This window comes from Balaenoptera borealis, assembly GCF_965194805.1.
Source record: "Balaenoptera borealis genome assembly, chromosome: 3".
NCBI lineage: Eukaryota > Metazoa > Chordata > Mammalia > Artiodactyla > Balaenopteridae > Balaenoptera > Balaenoptera borealis.
The window spans coordinates 28,617,505-28,642,567 of record NC_138866.1 but is presented as its reverse complement, the minus strand read 5'-3'; the positions used below and the strand labels follow the sequence as shown (position 1 = coordinate 28,642,567).

Sequence of the window (25,063 nt, the reverse complement as noted above, 5' to 3'; positions counted from 1 at the left end):
AATGTAAATTTGTTCGACTCTGAATTGAATAGCTACAAGATATATTTAAAGCTTTTTTTTTCTTTTCTGAGATCTGGGATATGTTAGAGAACTAAAACAGATTAATTAACCATTATTGAGTTCCAGGAAACAGCCTCCTATACAACTAGTGCACACTTATATGTTTGGCCAAAAACAATTGAGGTGACAGGTATCAGCAGATAAAGAAGAATGAAAGGGCTAAATCCTAACATCTGAGACTGTGTCCTAAATTGGCCTCCCAAAGAGATTCTCAGAGGACAGATGATTTTGAAAGGCATGGGAAGCACAAGTGCCTTCCAAACCTACCCTGTAGAAAGTGCCAGCTCAGCCCAGGCATGGAAAATGAATGGTGCCTCATTGGATCATTGAAGAAGCCTGCAGCATCTTATAGAGATGGGTGAGATCCAGGCCACTGCCTAACTCAATTACTTGCTAGGACGATTTCCCTGAATTTTATGAGGAATTTTTCTTTGGTTGGTGCTGGGCAGCACATGGGAACAGGCTGAGGGTGCTGAGGTTCAGCCAAGTGAGCAATAGCCTAGAAACTCACCATCTGAAAAGCCTATATCAGGGGTCACAAACTCTCAGCCCAAGGGCAAAATTTGGCTCACAGATGTATTTTGCACAGTGTTAGTTTTCAGTGTTTTTAATATTTTTAAAGTAATTGCCAATGTTTTACAGTGGACAAGTTTCATGTAAAACTCTAGATTTTTTTGCATGAGTTATAATGTAGAGAGCCTTGACTATCCTGGTCACTGCGGTATCCCAGAACCTAGAACAGTTCCTGGAATGTAATAACTCTTTAATAAATATTTTTTTGAATCAATGTTTTTAAAAAAAAAAAAAACCCAGTCCTATGAAGTAGGAATTATTGTCACCATTTTACAGTGAATAAAAGAAATCTCAGGGCTTCCCTGGTGGCACAGTGGTTAATAATCTGCCTACCAATTCAGGGGACACAGGTTTGAGCCCTGGTCCAGGAAGATCCCACATGCCGCAGGGTAACTAAGCCCGTGTGCCACAACTACTGAGCCTGCACTCTAGAGCCTGCAAGCCACAACTACTGAGCCCATGTGCCACAACTACTGAAGCCCGTGCACCTAGAGCCCATGCTCCACAACAAGAGAAGACACTGCAATGAGAAGCCCACGCACCACAACGAAGAGTAGCCCTCACTTGCCGCAACTAGAGAAAGCCCACACGCAACAACGAAGACCCAATGAAGCCAAAAATAAACAAATAAAATAAATTTATTTTAAAAAAAAGAAATCTCAGAGAATTTAAGTCACTCACCTAAGGTCACATAATTAATAAGCAGCAAAATATTTGGACTCAAGCATGTTGACTTCCAAAGCCAGTGTTCTGTTCACTACTCCACACTGCACAGCATCCTACACTTGTGGGCCTTTCACAGTCACAATAAGCCTTTCGATTTAGATTTTTAAAAAACAGCTGAATTGGGCTTCCCTGGTGGCGCAGTGGTTGAGAATCTGCCTGCCAATGCAGGGGACACGGGTTCGAGCCCTGGTCTGGGAAGATCCCACATGCCGCGGAGCAACTGGGCCCGTGAGCCACAACTACTGAGCCTGCGCGTCTGGAGCCTGTGCTCCACAACAAGAGAGGCCACGATAGTGAGAGGCCCACGCACCGCGATGAAGAGTGGCCCCCGCTTGCCGCAACTAGAGAAAGCCCTCACACAGAAACGAAGACCTAACATAGCCAAAAATAAATAAATAATTAATTAATTAATTAAAAAAAAAAATCCCACGCATTCACATCCCCACCAATCTCATCAGAAAAGCTTCAAGTATTTAGAAACTGTCAAGCTCATGACAGTGAATACAAGTTTAAAAAAAAAAAAAAAAACAGCTGAATTGAGATACAATTAGCATACTATACAATTTACCCACTTAAAGTGTATGATGCAATGTTTTTTCATTATATTCACAAGGTTGAACAATCATCACCACAATCTAATTTTAGAACATATCTGTTCCCCCAAAAGAAACCCCATTAACAGTCAATTCCTATTCCCCTCTCCAACTCTCCCTCCCCCATTCCCACCTCTCTCAGCCCTAAGCAATCACTAATCTACTTTCTGTTTACATAAATTTGATATTCTGTAATCTACTGCAAAGGAGGCAAGAATATACAACGGAGAAAAGAGAGTCTCTTTAGCAAGTGGTGTTGGAAAAGCTGGACAGCTACATGTAAAATAATGAAATTAGAACACTCCCTCACACCATATACAAAAATAAACTCAAAATGGTTAAAATACCTAAATATAAGACATAACACCATAAACTCCTAGAAGAGAACATAGGCAAAACATTCTCTGACCTAAATCGTAGCAATATTTTTTTGGACCTGTCTCCTAAGGCAAAGGAAACAAAAGCAAAAATAAACAAATGGGACCTAATCAAACTTATAAGCTTTTGCATAGCAAAGGAAACTATCAACAAAATTAAAAGACAACCTATGGACTGGGAGAAAATATTTGTACATGATGCAATTGACAAGAGGTTAATATCCAAAGTGTACAAACAGCTTATACAACTCAGTATCAAAAAAACCCCAAACCCAATCAAAAAATGGGCAGAAGACCTAAACAGACATTTCTCCAAATAAGACATTCAGATGGCCAACAGGCACATGAAAAAATGCTCAACACCACTAATTGTTAGAGAAATGCAAATCAAAACCACAATTGGGCATTACCTCATACCAATCAGAATGGCTATCATCAAAAAGTCTATATAAAGATGTTAAAAAAAGAAAAAGTCTATAAAAAACAAATGCTGGAGAGGGTGAGGAGAAAAGGGAACCCTCCTACACTGTTGATGGGAATGTAAATTGGTGCAGCCACTATGGAGAACAGTATGCAGGTTCCTCAAAAAACTAAAAATAGAGCTACCATATATCCAGCAATTCCACTCCTGGGCATATATCTGGGAAAGTTGAAAACTCCAATTTGAAAAGACACATGCGCTCCAATGTTCATAGCAGCACTATTTACAATAGCCGAGACATGGAAATAACCCAAGTGCGCATCAACAGACGATTGGTTTAAGAAGGAACAGACAAATAAAAAAATTTGTCTATTCTGGAAATTTCATATAAATGAAGTCATACAATATGTGATCTTTGGTAACTGGCTTCCTTCACTTAGCATAGTGTTTTCAAGGTTCAGCCATGTTGTAGCATTTATCAGTACTTCAGTATATTGATTTATAATGTGTTAGTTTCATGTATACAGCAAAGTGATTCAGTTATATATTCTTTTTCAGATTCTTTTCCATTATAGGTTATTACAAGATATTGAATATAGTTCCCTGTGCTATACAGTAGGTCTTTGTTGTTTATCTATTTTGTATGTAGTAGTGTGTATCTGCTAATCCTAAACTCCTAATTTATTCCTCCCCACCCCTTTTCCCCTTTGGTTACCATAAGTTTGTTTTCAATGTCTGTGAGTCTATTTCTATTTTGTAAATAAGTTCATCTGTATCATTTTTTTAGATTCTACATATAAGTGATATCATATAATATTTGTCTTTCTCTGTCTGACTTACTTCACTTAGTATGATAATCTCTAGGTCCACCCATGTTGCTGCAGAAGGCATTATTTCATTCTTTTTTATGGCTGAGTAGTATTTCCATTGTATATGTGGGTATACATGTATATGTGTGTATATGTATATATATATATATATATATATATAAAATCACATTTTCTTTATCCTTTCATCTGTCGATGGACTAGTACTTCATTACTTTTTATTGACAAATAATATTTTATTGTATGGATACACCAAAGTTTATTTATCCATACATCAGTTGATGGACATTTGGGTTGTTTCCACTTCTCGGCTATTATGAATAATATTGCTGTGAACATTCATGTTCATTTAGATTTTTGACATTGTTTCAAAAGTTAGTCATTGTAATTTTTTGTGTTAAAAGCAATAATTTAAGTGTATACATTAAAAACCTACTGTATTTTTAAAAATTTCATTTTGGCACTTCGTTTTTAAAAATATAGCTGAAGTCTCAAAAAAGTTAGAGTATCCAGCTCACTCTTGACTTCTGAGAGGCCCTGATGCTGCTGCCTCCAACAAATGAGCCCCTTTTATCCAGTAAGAAAACAAACTCCTCAGAGTCAGAAAAACTGTCTTACACTTCCTGGTACAGCCATGATGCCTAAATATAATACATGCATTTGGTAACTATTTGCTGACAGTATAGCTCTTCCAGAAAGGATGTGATGGAGTGGGAGGATTAAGTGATAACCAATGGGAGGTTGTGGGATGGGAGAGAATAAATTCTAACGCAGGTGTTTTCCTTCTGACCCACTGCCCCCTCTTTGTTGTTAGTCTGGTCAGGAAGATTTCTGTTCATGTAGTTCACTAAGGGATGCTAACTTAGATGGACTATGTAAACTAATAAGGACACGAATCTTTGTTGAAAAATGGAAAATTTCTCTAGATCTCAACCAAGAGAAGGTCAGCATAGTGTTTCTCCCACAAGCTGGGCCAAACAGAAGCTTCCTTTTAAAGTAGGATAGGCAGCAATCCCTTGTCTAATCAACCTGTGGAGTTAGCGAATGTCTGTGGCAGAAGAAAGGAGACGAAAAATGGAAAGAGGAGCAATGGAAAGGAGACAGCCGAAACATTCTGTGCGGGAAGACTCTCCTACAACTGCCTCAGTCTGGTAGGACAGGTAAGGATCTCTGGAATATTTTGTCATTATAACAGTTTATTAACATGAATAGATACAGCTAGAAAGCACAGGGGCAAGGAGAATGGATGACCTGCTTCTTTATTGTGAAGCAATAAGTGAACCGATTTGGAAACACAAGAGGAAAATGGAGCTGTCGTGGAGCCCTTCCGAGTTCCGTCCTCCAGCTTTTCTCCTGTCCTTCCCCCACCTGGAAGATCTTCCCTCCTCCCCTCACTCTATCTAAGGCTCGTGCTATCCCTGAGACCCATGACTACTCCAGCGCCCTTCTCCCCTGGACTCCTACAACACATCTGCTGTGTACCCCGCAATTCCTACTAGATTAAGCATACTGTCTTTCAAAGGTTCTTATATGTGTATTTTATAGAACCCTTTGTACACTCCTCAAAGACAAGGGCCATTTCTGCTGCTTCTGCTACATCTCCCAGAGTTCCGAAGGCCTAACAGACCCTCTGTTTGGCCTTGCTGACTGACTGAAGGGTTCCGTTCAGGCTTCTTCTTCCTGCCAGTGATGCAGAGAGCACAATAAAGTCCTTTCATTATGAAATGACAAAGTCAAAGATAGAGGGGCTGAGAAAGTACTCATACAGAATTATTTATTGTCTCAAATGTCTCATGGCAGCCAGATCTCAGAATCTTCAGACTTGATAGATGTGGAAATAATTCTGATGTATGTGATGGTGCTTTTTGGATTAGTATTTAACTTGGATGATGTGTGTAAATTAATAAATAAAAACATGGGTTACATGAGTCAGGAAAAGGGAAGATTTTCTTTTACATACTTAACTGATATCCCCCAAAGTCCTTTTTTCCCCCATGTTCAATAGCTGCTAGGTGTTCATAGTGGAAATTATTGCTTTTTATATTTCTGATCATAACAGTGCAACCAGAAGAGAGGATCTGATTAGGGGGAGAAAAATGGAGAGAGAGATTCATATTGGCTTTATTTTAATCACTAAATGTCCCAAAGCTATTTAGGGCGTAAACAGCAATTAATATATAGGAAAGAAAGCTGGATGCACACTACTATGAGTTCTGGATCTTTCCTCTTCCATGGCAATTTTTTGGGTATTGTGTGCTCTTACAGGATCCCAGCTTAGGATACAGATACAGTTGGTAACTCTCCCATGATGCCATAATCTTTTAAGCATTAAGTAACATTAACATTAAGGAGGCTCATGAGAATTGCTAATCAGCCTTGTGAAACTGCAGCAATGCTTCCTAGGGATCTAAAAGTATTCACACCCACCCACGCAGTACAAGGTGGAAAATATTGTACTAGCTCTGTTTTCTTGTAATAGTCCAGTGACGTGGCTTCCTTATTGCCTTCTGGGCTGCAGTTAAAGAACTTGCTCTAGAACAAGACTAGACTTGTAGATAGAAAACATCACTTAAGATTTTCTTTCCTAGACTAATGGGATTCTAGTTTGGGTTTCAAAGGGCTCTTTGTATAGCTTACAAAAGATTCTGGGTCTTTGAATATTTCTATTCTAGTAAACTTTGGAGTTCTGACCTATATTTAGTATATGACTTTTCTGGGTTATGGAAAAATATGGACTGTCACCTAATGTGATGTCAATTTTCTTTAACCCTCTGTGTAAATGGTGCACATTGAAGAGCCAGGTTTACTGTTAAACAGATTTTTCTTTATAAATATAATGACAAAGAGATTACACAACATCAGTTAAAGAGAAGAATGTGACTAGGTCCACGGCTGCCTGTGTCTTGGAGCAAGAGAAGGGCTCATCCTAGAAATAATTACCTTTCCTTCTAGGGGAAGAGGACATGACCCTGGAAAAAACTTGAGTTTTTACTTAGCTAGAGATCTTGGTTGTCAGATCCAAATGGTCCCATCGCAATCCTTTTTTCCCGGGCAGTGCGTAGATCTTTGACAAGTGATGAATGACCTCTGCTTCTTGTGTTTAGGCCCAGGACTGGACTCTGTGACCAGGGATTTGGTGTGCGGGGCCTCACAGGCTGCAGAGAGATATTAACATGTGAGCGCGTGTGCAAAATGTGGTCTCATGTGACAGATCCAAAGAGAAAGCCTCTTCAGCCATGGTTTTATCAGAATAGCTCTGTGAACTACCATAATAAATAAGAGAATAGAATCTATGAGTCCAAGACCTGCCTCTTTTGATTGCAGTCAGCAGCCTAATGTGGAGAATATGCCTGAATTTCCCACCCAAGGCTTGGACCTCCACATGGTGATCTTTGGGGTTAGCCTGTGTTTCCTATGTCTTTATTAATATGTAGTAGTAGCAGCAGCTATGGGAACTGCAGTAGCAATGACTAAAGAGCTTTATTCTTCATGTGTGCTAAGGTGGATTCACTCAGGGTGAACAGCCCCTGGGGACACAGCGCTGCTCTATTTTCACCTTATAAACCAAAGTAGTGATGGCCACGGTTGAGTTTGTACCTAAGTTAAAGTGTTCCCAGGAATCTAGGCTGTTCTAATGTTAATCTAGGTTTCTGTGTTACTCTATGGAATAGTAAGAGAGTTATCTATCTCATTTCCAAATGTATTCTTAGCTTAGGGCCAAAGTACAAATGGAATCCCATTTACTAAACGTCTAAATATTTAAATGTTACAAATCAAGCTAGTGGGGATTTCCCTGGTGGTCCAGTGGCTAAGACTCCCAATGCAGGGGACCCGGTTTGATCCCTGGCCAGGGAACTAGATCCCGCATGCCGCAACTAAAAGATCCCGCGTGCCGCAGGATCTTCTAAGACTGGGCGCGGCCAAATAAATATTTTTTAAAAATCAAGTTAACAAACTGTTTTTTTAAAAAAATAATATATTTATTGACTTGGCCCCACCAGGTCTTAGTTGTGGCATGTGGGATCTATTTCCCTGACCAGGGATCTAACCGGGGATTCCTGCATTGGGAGCACGGAGTCTTAACCACTGGACCATCAGGGAAGTCCCCAAACTGTTAACTAAAATACATACTATCACCTACATTGACAAAAAGACCAGGTTTGAATTTGGAATTTTTGCAGTCTTTGGAGCTCCTTACCAGAATGTGGTGGTGCAGGAAAACTGCATTATAAATAAATGCACCATGTTTTTCTTGTGTGATAGGAATCAAGCAAAATAGAATACATCAGAATTGTGTATTTGCAGGGAGCAAACCTGTAGTGGTACTACAAATGGTGAATTTTTTAAAAATTTAATTTAATTAATTTATTTTTGGGCCATGCTGTGTAGCATGCAGGATTTTAGTTCCCCGACAAGGGATGAAACCTGTGCCTCCTGCAGTGGAAGCATGGAGTCTTAACCACTGCACAGTCAGGGAAGTCCCTTGTGTATGTATATATCTTCCTCCTTCATTAAATAAATAGGAAAAATTTTATTATGATGTCTAATGAATTTAATGGGATTATTTCTGATTTTTTATATTGGGTCGGCCAAAAAGTTCATTCGGGTTTTTCCCATAAGATGCTACAAAAACCCGAACGAACTTTTTGGCCAACCCATACTTGACTATTCTTTAATTAATCTCAAAAGCCTAACCCCAAAGTTTGATATATGCCCACTTACATATATGCAGAAAGAACACCATGCCTTGTATAATATTTCTTATTTCACAAATAACTTACAATTTCAGCTACATATTATATTGTACTTTTGCTATTTAAGTAATAAGAACCAACACATTATTTATTATCTTGTTTTTCATTACTTAAAAAATTGAATAAATCAATTGTGATGGGCCATATCATTTTAATTTTAACTTTTAATTTTGACTTTCAAGATGTATTTCTCTGTCAATTACTTGTATTATATTCTTTGAATATTATACTTGAAATGAAAAATGAAGTCATAATAAAAAGTAAGTCTCACCTGCACATGAATGTTTGTAGCAACTTTATTCATAATCATTAAAAACTAGAATCAACCTTCAGTAGGTGAAATGAAAAACAAACTGTGGTACATCCATACAATGAAATATTGTTCACAGACAAGAAATAAGCTCTCAAGCCACAAAAGACTTGGGTGAACCTCCTTGAATATGTATTGCTAAGTGAAACAAGTTAGCCTGAAAAGGCTACATATGTATGATTTTAATTATATGACATTCTGGAAAAGGCAGAACTACAGAGATAATAAGATCATTGATTGTCAGTTGTTTGCGGGGAGGAAGAGAGGATGGAAAAGAGGAAGCACAGAAGATTTTTAGCGTGGTTAAACTATTCTGCATGATACTGAAATGGTGGATACATGGCATTATGCATTTGTGAAAACCCGTAGAACTATACAGCACAAGAATGAAACTTAATGAATACAAATAAAAAAAAATCATTTAGGAGGTCAGGGAATCCCAGGAAAAACCCAGACTATGACAAGAGAAAATAACTGTAACCTCAATTTAAATACATATTTTTGTTAGAGACAGTGTTATGATGATGAAAAATATTTTCAAGCATAAACATATAGTATATTAGAATAAAATTCTGTCTGGAAGTTATTTCAAAATGGAAATGTAAGCTTAAAAAAAGATATTAAATTTTCAACTTCAAAGAAGAGCTTGTTTATTTTATAATTTTTTTAAATGGATGATGGTAGGTATCAAACTGTTATAGATTTTGTTGGATGCATTTTAAAGTGATGTAACAGTTTTAATTCAAAATATCAATATATATAAATGCTGGACTATGTAGATGTTAGAAATTAGACGCTTTGTGTCTATTTAAACTTAAAAAAATGTTTGATGTCAATGAAAAAAGGTGAAGAGGTGACATAGCTTTTCACAATTCTTTTAGAGGGTCCATGAGCAAAAGAGTTGGAAGTTCAACATCCTAGACAGCATCTTACATGATGTACTGCAGGACTTGGCAGAATTCTGTGAAGGGCCAAATATTAATAGTATATATTTTAGGCTTTGTGGGCCTGATGGCCTGTGTCAAAACTGCTCAGCTCTGCTATTGTAGTATGAGAGTAGCCACAGACAGTTTGTAATGAATGAGTGTGGTTGTATTCCAATAAAATTTATCTGTGGGCACTGAAATTTGAGTTTTGTACAAATTTTATTTCAGAAAATATTATTCTTCTTTTGATTTTTTTCAACCATTTAAAAATATGAAAATCATTCTTAGTCCACAGGGTGTGTAAAAACAGGAGTCAGGCCAGATTTGGCCTGAGAGTTATAATTTGTTGATCCCTAATTTACAGTAATTTGGTAAAATAGTTTTACAAATTAGTGAGTCAGTAGTCTCAAAGTTAGACTGTAATCTGTCTCACATTTACCAAAGCAAAGTCCTATATCCTTGAGGTCTTAAGCAAAATTATTCAGAAATGTATAAAGTTAAACATGAAAGTTCTTCTATTGCCAATAATGCCATTCCCCAGAGGCAACCTCTGACTTCAGATATTCAACTGTGCAGTCACACACACAAATACAACATATGTGGTTTTAAAGAAACTATATATAAATGTATATGGATTTTTTAAAAAAGGGACAACATATATATTGTTCTGCAATTTGATTTTTCAGTTTACAATATATTTTCAATGTCTTTCCTAGTTATTATTTTTAACAAGAATTCTTGAAACTTAGTCGACATTTGAGTCATTTCCAATTTTGAAATGATAAGCAATGAGCATCTGTATATATCTCTGTCTCTATCTCTCTCTCTATCTCTATATATGTTTGTACACATGGGTGAATATTTTTGTAGGATAGATTCCTAGAAGCAGTATTACTGGATCAAAGATATTCACATTTTTATGTTGATGAAGTCATCCAAAAGTTCATCCTAGGGTTTCTCAACCTTGGTACATTTAGGGCCGGATAATCCTTTGTTGTGGGGCTGTACTGCACATTGTAGGATGTTTAGCAGCATCTCTGGCCTCTACGCATTAGATGCCAGTAGCATCTCCCCTGTTGTGACAACCAAAACTGCCTCTTGATATTGCCAAATGTCCCCTGGAAGGGAGGGGGGGCAAAATCATCTTGGGCTGAGAACCACTACCCTGGACACTTGTTTTTCTTTTTTCTTTAATTTCTTTTTCTCCCTATCCCCCTTTCAACAACTTATCATGTTATCCTTCCTTCAAAAAGGAAAAGTGCTTAAAGGAATTTGTGACTTAGTATATATCACCCCTCTGTTATGGGATAAATTGTGTCTCCCAAAATTCATGTGTTGAAGTTCTAACCCCCAGTACCTCAGAATGTGACTGTATTTGAAGATAGGGTTTAAAGAGGTTATTAAGTTAAAATGAGATTGTAAGAATGGACCCTAATCTAATATGACTGATGTTCTTATAAAAAGGAGAAATTTTAACACAGAATTGTACAGAGGGAAGACCATATAAAGACTGGGAGAAGGCAGTCATCCACAAGCCAAGGAGAGAGGCCCCAGAAAACAGCCCTGCCAACACCTTGATCTTGGACTTCTAGCCTCCAGAAATTGTTGTCTGAAAATAAACTTCTGTTGTTGAAGTCAGCCAGTCTGTGGTACTTTGTTATGGCAGCCCTGGCAAATTAATACACCTTCCCAGTGTATTTGAATTTTAAATAAAAATGAATGAAAAAGGCAATGACATCCAAAGGTATAACTATCTAACAATGGGATTTGGTGGGGGAGATAACTTTTCTGAGAGGATTCAGATCATTCTATGTAGATTTAAACATGGGATTGGCTCTATTCAACCTCTTTTCTACAGCAGCTTCTCTGATGAACAATTAGTAACTTCTATAATCTCAATGTCAAATTTCTTTCATTAAACAAAGATAATATCAACTCAAAAAAATAAGAGCAAGGCAAGCAATGATTAGAGATCAGAAGAAATGAAATGAATTAGGGAGAGTGAAGTTTGTTGTTTAAAAAAACACTATATATCTTTTTCTTTTTTTTTTTGGCCGTGCCCCGCAGCTTGCGGGATCTTAGTTCCCCAACCAGGGATAGAACCCATGCCCCTGCAGTGGAAGCGCGGAGTCCTAACCACTGGACTGCTAGGGAATTCAAAAAAAAAAACACTATATTTTTAATTGCACAAATGATATGTACAATGTAGAAAACCCAGACCATGCAAATATGCAAAGAAGAAGAAAATAAAAATCACCTGGAATCCCACCATCCAAAGACGATCACTGTTAAATATTGTGGCATAAAGACTCCTAAACTTTTTTCAGTAGTACGTATATATGGATGGATGTATAGATAGAAATACACATACATATCGACACACACATATATATCTCCCAAATGGGATCCTACCGTAATACTTATTTTGTCTGCTTTTTTTTCTTATTCGATGATATATTGAGAACATTATTCCATGTCAGTAAATATATTTCTTTTTCTTTATTTTTTTTGGCTGTGTTGGGTCTTCGTTGCTGTGCGCGGGCTTTCTCTAGTTGCAGCGAGGAGCAGGGGCTACTCTTCGATGCGGTGCGCAGGCTTCTCATTGCAGTGGCTTCTCTTGTTGCGGAGCACGGGCTCTAGGTGCGCAGGCTCAGTAGTTGTGGCTTGCGGGCTCTAGAGCGCAGGCTCAGTAGTTGTGGCGCTTGGGCTTAGTTGTCCTGTGGCATGTGGGATCTTCCTGGATAAGGGATCGAACCTGTGTCCCCTGCATTGGCAGGTGGGTTCTTAACCACTGCGCCACCAGGGAAGTCTCAGTAAATATATTTCTGAAAATGGTTATTAATAGCTGCTTTTGTTGAACTAAGTAGAGCCACAGGAAAATGATGAAATTAAAAGTAACTCAGTCTCCAAAAGGTGTCTCCCAGTCACAAGGGAAACTAGAAGACAGATAGCAACAACATTCTTTACTTGAGGAAATCATAAAATGTTGAAAAAAGAAAAGGATGAGGTCACAGGAAAGACTAAGAGGAGGAAATACTTGTACAGGATGTGGAAAAGACAAATTTACAGCTCTCGTCTAGCTAAGCCCAGTGTTTCCCAGCTTTGCCAGCAGAGAAGCATAGCTCATCCCCCCAGTTCACTACAGGATGTGTCCACTGTCTATTGAAAACCGCTCCCTTTGAAAAAGCGAAACCTCCCAGTGACATCCTTGACCTGCCCTTTGCAATATTTCCCTGGGGAATCTGATATCAGGGTCTGGCCAACATACACAGCATGTATGTCAATTAGGAAGAGGGCTCCCCCTCTGCTGGCCCTTCCTTCAGACACTGCAGCCCTAGAGTAGGGCACAGTACTTTCGAGGATAACATCGGTTGGTTTCAGACCCTCCTCTGGCCCTTGGCCAGGTAACTTTGTGCAGAGCGATACCTCACACGATGGCCTTGTCTGAAACGGTCCCACTGACCCATTTAAACTTCCACAGGGCACAGGCAAAAACAATCAATCTTCCCATCCCATGCTGTCATCCTGGCCAATTTAAGAACTTCTCTGACTCCCGCACTCCTAGTTTCTCTGAACTAGGCCAGAGGCACAAAAGCCATCATACAGGTCCTTGCTCCATAATAATAAATTATAGCTACAATTTTTTTAAGTGTTTAGATCTGTACCAGATCCTGTGCTAAGTGCCTTGCATGCATTATTTTATGCTCACAACAAAACATTATTTTCTCCATACATCTATGAAGAAGTATGTTCAATGACTATTCCTACTTTACAGATGAGATTACCGAGATCTGAGAGAGTAACTTGACTGAGCTAATGCCACAGACAATGAGTAGCAGGGACTCAGTTCTGGTTGGTCTGCTTCCCACAAACATTTCCTGTGCATCTTCTCTGTGAAGAGCAGTGTGCTAAAAGCAAGAGAAAGAGGCATAAGGAAGTCCTTTGCTTGAAGGAGTTTACAGTCTAGGAAGTTTAAGAAGGAATCTGACAAATATATAATACACCAGTACATGCACAATGTGCTAAAGCGATGTGAAAGGGCCAAAGTTCTCCTGTGACTAGGGAGATGGGAGAGCCTTTGGGGAGGAGATGGAATATGAAATGGGCTTTAATAAGGGTATTTTTTTATTTAAGATATTTTTGATGTGGACCATTTTTTTTTTTTAAATCACAAACATGTATTACTTTCCCCACAGCAGTTTGCAAAACATTTGGGAGGCAATGTAGAAGGCCCACTAGGTAGAATTAAAAGGCTTCTTTCTTTCCTTTTTTTTTTTTGAAATATAGTTGATTTACAAGGTTGTGCTAGTTTCTGGTGTACAGCAAAGTGATTCTGATATATACATATTCTTTTTCAGATTCTTTTCCATTATAGGTTATTACAGGTATTGAATATAATTCCCTAATTCCCTGTGCTAAACAGTAGGACTTTGGTGTTTGTCTATTTTATATACAGTAATGTGTATATTAATCTTAATCTCAAGATCCTAATTTATCCCTCTTCCCCGCTTTCCCCTTTGGTAACCATATGTTTGTTTTCTATGTCTGTGAGTCTATTTCTGTTTTGTAAATAAGTTCCTTCGTATCATTTTTTTTAGATTCCACATATAACTGATATATGATATTCGTCTTTGTCTGACTTACTTCACTTAGTATGATAATCTCTAGGTCCATCCATGTTGCTCCAAATGGCATAATTTCATTCTTTTTTATGGCATATATATATATATATACACACACCACATATTCTTTATCCATTCATTTGTTTTTGGACACTTAGTTTGCTTCCATGTCTTGGCTATTGCAAATAGTGCTGCTATGAACATTGGGGTGAATGTATCTTTTCGAAATAGAGTTTTTGTCTTTTCTGGATATATGCCCAGGAGTGGGATTCCTGGATCATATGGTAGCTCTATTTTTAGGTTTTTAAGGACACTCCATACTGTTCTCCATAGTGGCTGCACCAACTTATAGTCCCTCGTACAGTGTAGGAGGGTTCCCTTTTCTCCACACCCTCTCCAGCATTTATTATTCGTAGATTTTTTGATGATGGCCATTCTGACTGGTGTGAGGTGATACCTCATTGTAGTTTTGATTTGCATTTCTCTAATAATTAGTGATGTTGAACACCTGTTCATGTGCTTTTTGGCCATCTGTATGTCATCTTTGGAGAAATATCTATTTAGGTGTTCTGCCCATTTTTTTTTTTAAGATTTATTTATTTTTATTTATTTATTTTGGCTGCGCTGGGTCTTAGTTGCAGCACACGGGATCTTTGTTGCAGCATGTGGGATCTTTTAGTTGCGGCATGTGGACTTCTTAGTTGTGGCATGCATGCAGGATCTAGTTCCCTGACCAGGGATCGAACCCAGGCCCCCTGCATTGGGAGTGCTGAGTCTTACCCACTGGACGACTAGGGAAGTCCCTCTGCCCATTTTTTTATTGGGTTTTTTGTTTTTTTAATATTTAGCTGTATGAGCTGTTTGTATATTTTGGAAATTAAGCCCTTGTTGGTTACATCATTTGCAAATATTTTCTCCCATTCCGTAGGTTGTCTTTTCATTTTGTTTATGGTCTCCTTTGCTGTGCAAAAGCTTATACGTTTGATTAGGTCAAAAGGCTTCTTTCTTGAACTGAAGTTTCTCTCCTATTCTTGATCAGGTCTCTTGTTTTGAGTTCCAGAGAATACCGCAGGGGAAACCAGCAACATTGTTTCCCATCAAGGCCCAGTATAAGCCCACATGTTGAGCTGCCTGGAGAGTTTGCAATTTTTTTTTTTTTCTCTTAATCATTATTGGAGTATAGTTGCTTTACAGTATTGTGTTAGTTTTTACTGTACAGCAAAGTGAATCACCTATATGTATACATATATCCCCTCTTTTTTGGATTTCCTTCCCCTTTAGGTCACCACAGAGCATTGAGTAGAGTTCCCTGTGCTATACAGTAGGTTCTCATTAGTTATCTATTTTATACATAGTATCAGTAGTGTATATATGTCAATCCCAATCTCCCAGTTCATCCCAACCCCCCCCCATTTCCCCCTTGGTATCCATAGGTTTGTTCTCTATGTCTGTGTCTCTATGTCTGCTTTGTAAATAAGATCATCTATACCAATTTTTTCAGATTCCACATATATGTGTTAACATACAATATTTCAAAGTGTTCCCTGGGGAGGCAAAATTGCCCCCACTTGAGGACCACTGTAATAGACCATGTGAGAAATTAAAAGGGTAGATGCGACACCTGGGTAGGGGTAAAATCTAAATGCTTTCTCAAGGGTTTGGATAGGAATGTGAGGAAGAGGATTGAGAGATCAAACAGAACCATAGAAAAGGCCCTAGAGGCCATGTAGTCTAACCTGCTTATAATTGCTTGCAAGGTTGTAAACTCTTTGGGAGGGAGTTTGGTAAAACCTATAATAATCACAAAAATTATCTTGCCCTATAATAATCACAAAAATTACCTTGACCCAGCAATTCCATTCCTGGTAATCTATCATAAATGATTCAAATGAAGACAAGTAATCTTTATGTATAAAGCAACAATAGTTACATGGGGACAGTGACCATGTTCTCGACAATTGCACCCTCATGCCTACCACAGTGCCTGTTAATGAGAGGCCCAGATTTAAGAAGTCGATTTAAGGTTCAGAGGAGGCGAGTTTGAAGATTCTGGAGAGGGAAGTTGTAGCTAATAAAACAAAATCCCAGAGGGGGTGGGAAGGGCAGTTATCAAGAATACAAGAATGGCCCCGATTCCCCTGAAGAGGCGCAGGTCGGCCCCCTCCCCACCCCTGCCGCCAGAGTGAACTGGCTTGACGAGGGACCAAAGTTCCCCTGGACCAAGACGCTGCACGCAGCTCTTCCTAAACAGCATGGGCAGCTCGGAGAGAACACGTGGGACTCAGAGTTGGTCTCCCGCAGCAGCTCGGGGACACAGGAGATTTCTTGGATGGATGCTCAACTGCCACCAAAAACAGTGAGGATATTGCTCACCTCTGCATCCCCGGTGTCTACAAGAGCGCCTGGCATATGGTCACCTCTCAAGACCTTCTGAAGTAGGATAACACTAGACGTGGACTCTAAAAAGAATCTTAGGCAGCCTGTCTGTATAGTGAAGCTCCTTTGAGTCACTTTGACTGGAGAAACTTGGGTCACTTGGTTAAGCACAAGCCAATCATTGTGGCCTTAGAATACGGGATTCCACTGATGCTCCAGGCCTTCCACAGTCTGGGAGCATTCACTGTGCTCCGCAGCACTTCTGGAGACCAAGTGGAGCCCCAGCACAGGATGGTTCTCCAAAGGAAATTCAGTGTCTTTCGTGGGGGGGTGGGGGATGGCCGGGATGGATGCTGGGCAGGTAGAGTCAGCATATGTTCATTGAATATGGAATTATTAAGTCAGAAAATATTCCTTTCCAGTTTAATTAAGAAGTAGCCTTGGAGATGAACTTGAAGTTTGAGCTGGATTGAACTAGCAAAGATGAAGGGAAGAAAAAGGAAAGTGTGCATTTCCTTGCAGGTTGATCGTGTCCTCTGAAACGTTAAGTCTCATGAAGGCAGGTGATAGTCTGTTTCGTTGTCTTCTTTATGATTGTCACCCCGATGCCATCGCAAGTCTGTCACTTAGTAGTCAGTAAACATTTGTTAAATTAAAAAAATAAAATAAAAAAAGAATACACGTAGAAAAGTCTGTAGCTTCATTTTCAGAGAGAAAGCAATGACTGAAAATTTGTAATGGGGAGAGGAGGAAGGGAAGTTAGGCGGAGGAATTTAGGGCTTCAATCAGTCTGTAAAGAGACCCAGGTGGACTGAAGTTTGAACCTAGAACTTTGCCTGAGGGCATTCCTTGAAACCAAGAATTGTGTGCTTCCTCATGCAAAGCTGCTGGGGAACATGTTTTTCAGAAACGGGGACCTCCCGAGGAACACTGCAATTTGCAGACACTAGAAGGAAAAAGTTCAGTAGCTAACTTTCTTTCTCCTGGAGTCCCTGGCAACTTGATTTGTAAACTGCCCCCTAAATATGGAATCCGTGTTAATTTGGCAGGGACTCCGCCGCTCTAGGGGGAAGCCATGCATTGAATTAACATTTTCTTTTTTTTTTTTTAAGTACATATTTTTTTAATTAATTAATTTATTTATTTATTTTTGGCTGTGTTGGGTCTTCGCTTCTGGGCGAGAGCTTTCTCTAGTTGTGGCAAGTGGGGGCCACTCTTCATCGCAGCCTCTCTTGTTGCAGAGCACAGGCTCCAGACGCGCAGGCTCAGTAATTGTGGCTCACGGGCCCAGTTGCTCCGCGGCATGTGGGATCTTCCCAGACCAGGGCTCGAACCCGTGTTCCCTGCATTGGCAGGCGGATTCTCAACCACTGCGCCACCAGGGAAGCCCTTAATTAACATTTTCTAACGGGGCCAGCCGGAGGCGCCGGCGGAAGAATGGTGGGCGGGGACAACCCAGAGGCGGCTGGAGGCCCACCCACTTCCCAGAGTACACTGCGGAAGCCGCCGGCCTGAGCCGGCTTCTTGCCGTCTCCCGCCGGGCTGGGGAGAGGGTAGGACTATGGACGGGCTCCGGGCTAGCGCTGGGCTGCTGAGGCGCGGGCGGTTGAGGCGCCGGCGCCAGCCACAGCCACATAGTGGGTCGGTCCTGGCCCTGCCCCTGAGGCCCAGGAAGATCCGAAGGCAGCTGAGGAGAAGTGTCGCGTCCCGGATGGCCGCGCTGAGGGCCCAGGCGCTGCCGAGCGAGGACTCGGAGGACTCGAGGGTGGAGTCGATGGTCGACGATCCCAGGGACCCGCTGGCTGGCGGGGCGGCGGCCCTCTCGGATGTGACCCGGCGGGAGCCGTACGGCCACCTCGGGCCCGCGGAGCTGTTAGAGGCCTCGCCCGCGTCCCGCTCCCTGCAGACTCCCCGCGCCCTGGTGGAGGCGCAGACCCCGCCGGCGCGCCTGGTGGAGGCATCCGCCCTGCCGGCACGCCTGGTGCAGGCCTCGGGCCCCCCGCCGCGCTTGGTGGAGGCCTCGGCCGTGCTGTGCTCTGCCCAGCACTTGGCGGCCGCCCCGCCGTCCGTGGCTCCAGCGACGCTGTCGGGGCCGCAGGGGGAAAGCGCGGGCGGGGAGCTGCCCTGGGACTCCCCGCTGCAGCGCGTCTTGGCTGAGCTGAACCGCGTCCCCAGCAGCCGGCGGCGGGCGGCGCGCCTCTTCGAGTGGCTCATCGCGCCTATGCCGCCCGACCATTTCTACCGGCGCCTATGGGAGCGCGAGGCTGTGCTGGTGCGGCGGCAGGACCACACCTACTACCAGGGTCTTTTCTCTACCGCCGACCTGGACTCAATGCTGCGCAACGAGGAGGTGCAGTTCGGGCAGCACCTGGACGCCGCGCGCTACATCAGTGGGCGGCGCGAAACCCTGAACCCACCCGGCCGCGCCCTGCCCGCCGCCGCGTGGTCCCTGTACAGGGCCGGCTGCTCCCTGCGCCTCCTCTGTCCGCAGGCTTTCTCCACCACCGTGTGGCAGTTTTTGGCTGTGCTCCAGGAGCAGTTTGGAAGCATGGCAGGCTCCAACGTTTACCTCACGCCCCCTAACTCGCAGGGCTTTGCCCCCCACTACGACGATATCGAGGCTTTTGTGCTGCAGCTGGAAGGTAGGAAACTCTGGCGGGTCTACCGACCGCGGGTTCCGACCGAGGAACTAGCCCTGACATCCAGCCCCAACTTCAGTCAGGAAGACCTAGGAGAGCCGGTGCTACAGACGGTGCTGGAACCTGGAGATTTGCTCTATTTTCCTCGAGGCTTCATTCACCAAGCCGAATGCCAGGATGGAGTGCACTCTCTGCACCTGACCTTGTCCACATACCAGCGCAATACCTGGGGCGACTTCCTGGAGGCTGTACTGCCTCTGGCAGTGCAGGCTGCAATGGAGGAAAATGTGGAGTTTCGTAGGGGACTGCCCCGAGACTTTATGGATTACATGGGGGCCCAGCATTCGGAGTCTAAGGATCCGCGAAGAACTGCTTTCATGGAGAAAGTGCGGGTCTTGGTTGCCCGCTTGGGACACTTTGCCCCTGTCGATGCTGTGGCTGACCAGAGAGCCAAAGACTTCATCCACGATTCTCTGCCCCCTGTGCTGACTGATAGGGAGAGGGCACTAAGCGTTTATGGGCTCCCAATTCGCTGGGAGACTGGGGAACCTGTAAACGTGGGGGCCCAGTTGACAACAGAAACAGAAGTGCACATGCTTCAGGATGGTATAGCTCGGCTGGTGGGTGAGGGAGGCCATTTGTTTCTCTATTATACAGTGGAAAACTCCCGAGTTTATCATCTGGAAGAGCCCAAGTGCTTGGAGATATACCCCCAGCAAGCTGATGCCATGGAACTCCTGCTCCGCTCCTACCCAGAGTTTGTGAGGGTAGCGGACTTGCCCTGCGACAGTGTGGAGGACCAGCTTTCCTTGGCGACCATGTTATATGACAAGGGGCTGCTGCTCACCAAGATGCCTCTAACCTGAACTAGTTACTCCTTGATTGCCAGAAACAAGACAGTAGTGATTCTCTCCTACCACCACCACTTTTTTGGGGGGAAAAATTCGTTCTTACCTTAATAACCATCACTGTGCTTACATTTACCTTTATGACTGCTTCAATGTCACAGAACTCAGACGGTCTTCTAGGAAACACCACCTCATCTAGGCACAAAAGTAAAAGCAGAAGTTGGAGGTGGAAGAAGGAGCTTTTTCTGAAGTAACCTTGATTCCTGATCGTTTGAGAGTACCAACTTCATCATCATCCTCAGGCTTCCGTGTACTGTGTGGCATTTGCTGTGTTACTCTGCTTGAGACATTAGAAGTTTTTATTTGGAATTTGCATCCTTCATTTGAGTTCTCTTTCATCAGTTTGGGGGGAGGGTTGGGGTCAGTATCCTGTTTGTTACTGTGAGTTTGTGTGAATGTTAGAAAAGTTATTAAAGTGCCAGAGAATGTTTTCCTTTTTCTAGGGCTAGATTATTATGTGGCATGGTTTGAAGAAATGTGGGAGGAGGGAGGTCGACAGAGAAAATCAACAGCTGAGGTGAAAGGTAACTTGGGGCGGTTGTAGGATTGGGGCCAATTCTGCAACTTTGGGGGTAATTTATTCATTTTAATCATGTTACTTGAACCCCAAACAGCACAATCCTATTAGAAAAGTTATGAGTATATTATGTTTTTAAAAGTGTATTATGGTTTTGCTCAGCGTTTGCTTGCATCAGTGGCTGGCACTGCTCCCAGAGAGACAGAATATCACCTAGTTGTGCTGTCATAGGCCTCAGTCAGCCAACTTGTAGCAAGCTGGCCAGGAGGGAGGGCTGGTGTTCAAGTTACTTTCCACTCTCATTTTTTTCTGGCAGTTGGAAGAAACTTCCCCAAATCTGGCAAGTGAATATTCTCATGGTTGGTGGAAAAGAGCCTGGTGTACCAGAGAGAGCACTGGACTTGGAACCAGAAGACCTGGGTTTGGGGTGGTGGCTGGTGGGCAGTTGGCTGAATGACCTGAGGCTGCTGCTACGCCTGGGCACACTGATTTTGTAAGTATGTTTTGGTACAGCTTGATGTCTACACCTCATCATTTAGGTTGTATCTGGAACTTTTAAGATCCTTTCACCGTAACTGATAGGTTGAGTTACATAAAGCTGAGAACTTTATGAAATCGTTTTTTTTTTTTAAGTTGCAAAAGTGTAGATGTACGTATAATCTCACTTTCCAGAGGTAATATTGCTAGTCAAGGTTAAGCTTCAAGGCTTTTTCTGAGTGCTTAACCAGACATACACACGGCAGTTTTTTGTTTTGTTTTTCTAAGGCGTCCTTTTTTTGACCTAACTTTCAAATTGGTTCAGATCGAATTACATCATTCTTTTTTTAAGGGGCAGATAGCAAATCAGAGCCTGGGGGAGGGGGACAAGGAAAAGATAACAGAAGGACTGAGAGGATGGTGGCCAAGAAGAAAAGAAAGTGTCCTTTCCTGGCTCTCATCCTACAGGGCTCACAACTAACTCCCCAAACATCCAATCCTGAAAAAGGCTTGTTAAAGGAGTCAAGGCATAGGATTCATCCCTAGAAAACTTACCCTGAAAAGTTTCTTGGAGAAAAGTATGGAATTTCAGTGGTTTTTGCCCCTGTTTGGGTTGCATGTAAACACGTTTTGCTTCCTCCTTCACTTTTCCTATGACTGTCTCAATCTTGAATATTTTCTGTATCAACAGTTCCTTTTGGCTTAGTGTTTGAATCTGAATCAGAACAAATGTTGAAAAAAACAACTATACTAGGCTGTAAATCATCAAAAAGCGTTAATAAAGTAGCATTGCATCATGCTTATTAGTATTAGGTGGTACGTAAATGCCCGAGAACATTGTTCCCTGGTGATATTGGTTGGACATTTTTCACATCTGTTATTGAAAAATTTATTTTAGCTTTTTGGGCATGATGAAAGGAATCTGCTAAGAAATGCTTGCTTGATGTGAAATTGGTTTTGTGAATTATATGAAGAATCTTTTGCCTTTTTAAAGTCCTTTTCCCTCTATTCATCTCCTCTAACAGCTTTGAAAAATTAGAACCACCTGTTCAGCTAGAGTTCCTTTGGTGAAAGAGCCCAGATTAGGAATTAAGGAAAGTTTAGAAGGAAAAAGAAAATCTAGGGACTTCCCTGGTGGTGCAGTGGTTAAGAATCCGCCTGCCAATGCAGGGGACATGGGTTCGAGCCCTGGTCTGGGAATATCCCACACGCCGCGGAGCAACTAAGCCCGTGGGCCACAACTACTGAGCCTGTGCTCTAGAGCCGGCGAGCCACAACTACTGAAGCCCGTGCGCCTAGAGCCCATGCTCCTCAACAAGAGAAGCCACTGCAATGAGAAGCCCGTGCGCCGCAACGAAGAGTAGCCCCCACTTGCAGCAACTAGAGGAAGCCTTGTGCAGCAACGAAGACCTAACGCAGCCAAAAAAAATTAATTAATTAAAAAAAAAAAAATCTAGGGGGCCAATTCCAGTCCCTCATTCCTTCTTTATGCCTATCTGCAAAAAAGAAAGAACTTGGGTTTAGAGGATGGTGGGGAAAAAAAGGGAAGGAAAGGAAACAATATTTCAGAAACAACTGATTTTGAGGACTAAGGGGATTTTTGCTTTGTTTTACTTTTTACTAGTAGGATTTTATAATCCTATCTCGCACAGATGTATTTTGTATCTTCAAGTGAGATATTGTATCTGGGGCTGTAGAAAGTATTTCTGTGTTGGGGAAGAGGGTATGTACATGCTTAGGGGGGAAAAGGGGCCTGAGGAACTCTTGAGAGCCCTGAATTTTTTCTTGAAAACATAGCTTGTACTTATCTACCCTGTTCTTGATCTCCTGAAGCATTTCTTGGTTTCCTTCATTTTCTAAGTTGAGTATCTTCATTGCATGGTGAATTTCTCTGAAAGGTAAGAAGAACTTCTTAGGTTGTTCTTCCTATCCTTAAAGCATGGAGGTGGAAAATACAGGACTTGGAATCAGACAAGAATCCTAAGTTCCAATCCTAACTGCGCAGTTTTGCTGAGCTTTATTTGCAAAAATGGTATGATGCTTAGCTTGTAGGGATGTTCTGTAGTTTTTGAGATGATATACTTGAAGGTACTAGTAGATATTATTTATTGAACACCTTTATGACAGGTACTAACATGTTATCTCATTAATCATCACCACAGACCCATAAGGCAGACTGCTGTCTGCATTTGATACATGAAAAAATGGGCTCAGAGAATTTAAGTAACTTACCCAGACTCACAGAGCTAGCACATGTCTGAGCTGGGGTTCAAATCCTGGTCTTTTTGACGCTAAAGCTTATCGTCACTAAGTAGGCACTTGATAAATGTTAGTTGAATAAAAAAACCCACCTGGGATGATGAACAAGTACGTAAACTACATGAGCTTGACTTTTAATCTAATTCAGGCCAATTTTTCTGTTACCCACTTGCTAAGTAGATGAATGGCCCAGGTGAGCCTGTGCTTTTTACAGCCATTAAGCAGCCTGGAAAGGCAGGCACATACTCTGTTAACAAGGTTGGGAGAGTTGGCAGTACAAGAGGTCATGGCAGGAACCAGAGGGTTAGTGCTTACTTTAGAACAGCATCATGGTTCTCTAGGAGCAGCACGTCTAGGAAGGTGTCCCTGACTCGGTCTCCTTGAAGTTTGAGGGCTAGGATGCTACGGCAAGCCTCTAGTCGTACACCTGGTGATTCTTCGTAGTGGATAGCCCAGAGCAGGAGGTCTGTCAGTTGGGGACTCACGTGGCCAATTTGTCCCAAAGCTGCAGAGATTAGAGGGCAGCGTGTTCCACTGTCACTTAAGATTGAGTTTGCTATATCCTAGCATCCAGAAATGGCCTTATTAATAAATAATAATAATAATAAGGTATAGGCAACCACTTGCTAAATTAAATATTGCAAATGCTAAACTAAGTATTTTCTCTTTACCTTCCCTTTTAGATGACAATTACCATTAGAATTTTAGGAATGGGTTAGAATAGGACATTATCCCCAGAGAATTCCCAGAAGGGGGGTATTCCATGCCATCCTTGTCCATTAGGATGTGAGAATATACTAATTTACCTATTTACCTAGGAATGAGATATGGGATAGATAACTCAGAAGACCAACCTAGTCAAGGCAGGGTAATGGGGAAAGAAGGCACAGTTACTTCGCAGCTTAACCCAGGGCTGATTCTTAAAGGGACCTGCCAGACTGTCAGAGAGAAACAATGCCAAAAATCCCTAAAAAGAAACTCTAGGAAATTTGAGGGCAGGATTTTAGGTTTGTAGCAGTCTTGAATCTGGTCTGACTTTTACAGAGTCCTATGGTTGAAACCTCCAGAGAAAGCAAGTATATCCAACAGTGGATACCTGCTTGGAACTCATACCTAATTCTGTTGGCAGGGATTGTCTTGTCAGCCCTTTGCCTTAACGCGTTTGACATAGACCTAGACTCCTTAACTAAAAATTAAAAAGAACAAGAAAATAATCTTTAATTTCTCAGGCAAGGAACTTCTGAGAAGCTGTGATTATCCCCTCCCTTACACTCTACTCTCTTCCTAAAGAGATTCTGGGGATCATCTATACTAAAATATGGGAAGGTATTAGAGGTTGAGGAGCTGGGGCCACTCCTGTAATACCTCGAATGGCAAAGGCCTTGATTTTCCAGCAGGGATCTCTCTGTATGAGATTCAGAAGGCATTCAAGGACCTGGGATGGATAAAAGGCAGTGCTGAGTAGAGACAATCAGAGCAAGAATGAACCAGAGACAGGGACCCCTCTTGTCTAAATGTGCTTTAACTGGAAAAGTGGCCTTCTATCAAACCTAGTGAAAAAATGAGCTGGAGCCAGAAGTACTGGCTTAGGCGCATAGTGTTCTTATCTCCTATCTGCAGATTGATTTTCCCAGCTCATAGATCTATGGCCATATAGGCTTCTTTTGAATACCTCCATCAGGTTTTCCACTATTAACT

General features: G+C 41.8%; 2 protein-coding genes across 5 annotated transcripts in view; one reads left to right on the top strand and one right to left on the bottom strand.

The window, feature by feature from the left end:
* Nucleotides 1-845: 845 nt before the first annotated feature.
* Nucleotides 846-25,063, bottom strand: part of HEATR4 (HEAT repeat containing 4) — a 91,632-nt gene continuing 67,414 nt past the window's right edge. For 3 of the 4 annotated variants that reach the window (XM_082383871.1, XM_082383872.1, XM_082383870.1), the window contains 4 exons: nt 24,731-24,800; nt 23,681-23,870; nt 22,919-22,997; nt 21,202-21,821 (listed from right to left, as the gene is read on the bottom strand). In XM_082383871.1, coding sequence (XP_082239997.1) covers nt 21,564-21,821; nt 22,919-22,997; nt 23,681-23,870; nt 24,731-24,800 — 597 coding nt within the window. In that variant the 3' untranslated portion in view covers nt 21,202-21,563. Of the gene's footprint in view, nt 6,733-20,188; nt 20,248-21,201; nt 21,822-22,918; nt 22,998-23,680; nt 23,871-24,730; nt 24,801-25,063 lie in introns of those variants that run through there. The other variant, XM_082383873.1, reaches the window with a different exon arrangement.
* RIOX1 (ribosomal oxygenase 1) lies at nt 17,788-21,432 on the top strand. The gene is made up of 2 exons (XM_082383901.1): nt 17,788-20,472; nt 20,946-21,432. The coding sequence occupies exon 1, from the start codon at nt 18,127-18,129 to the stop codon at nt 20,068-20,070; it is 1,944 nt and encodes a 647-aa protein (XP_082240027.1). The 5' UTR covers nt 17,788-18,126; the 3' UTR covers nt 20,071-20,472; nt 20,946-21,432.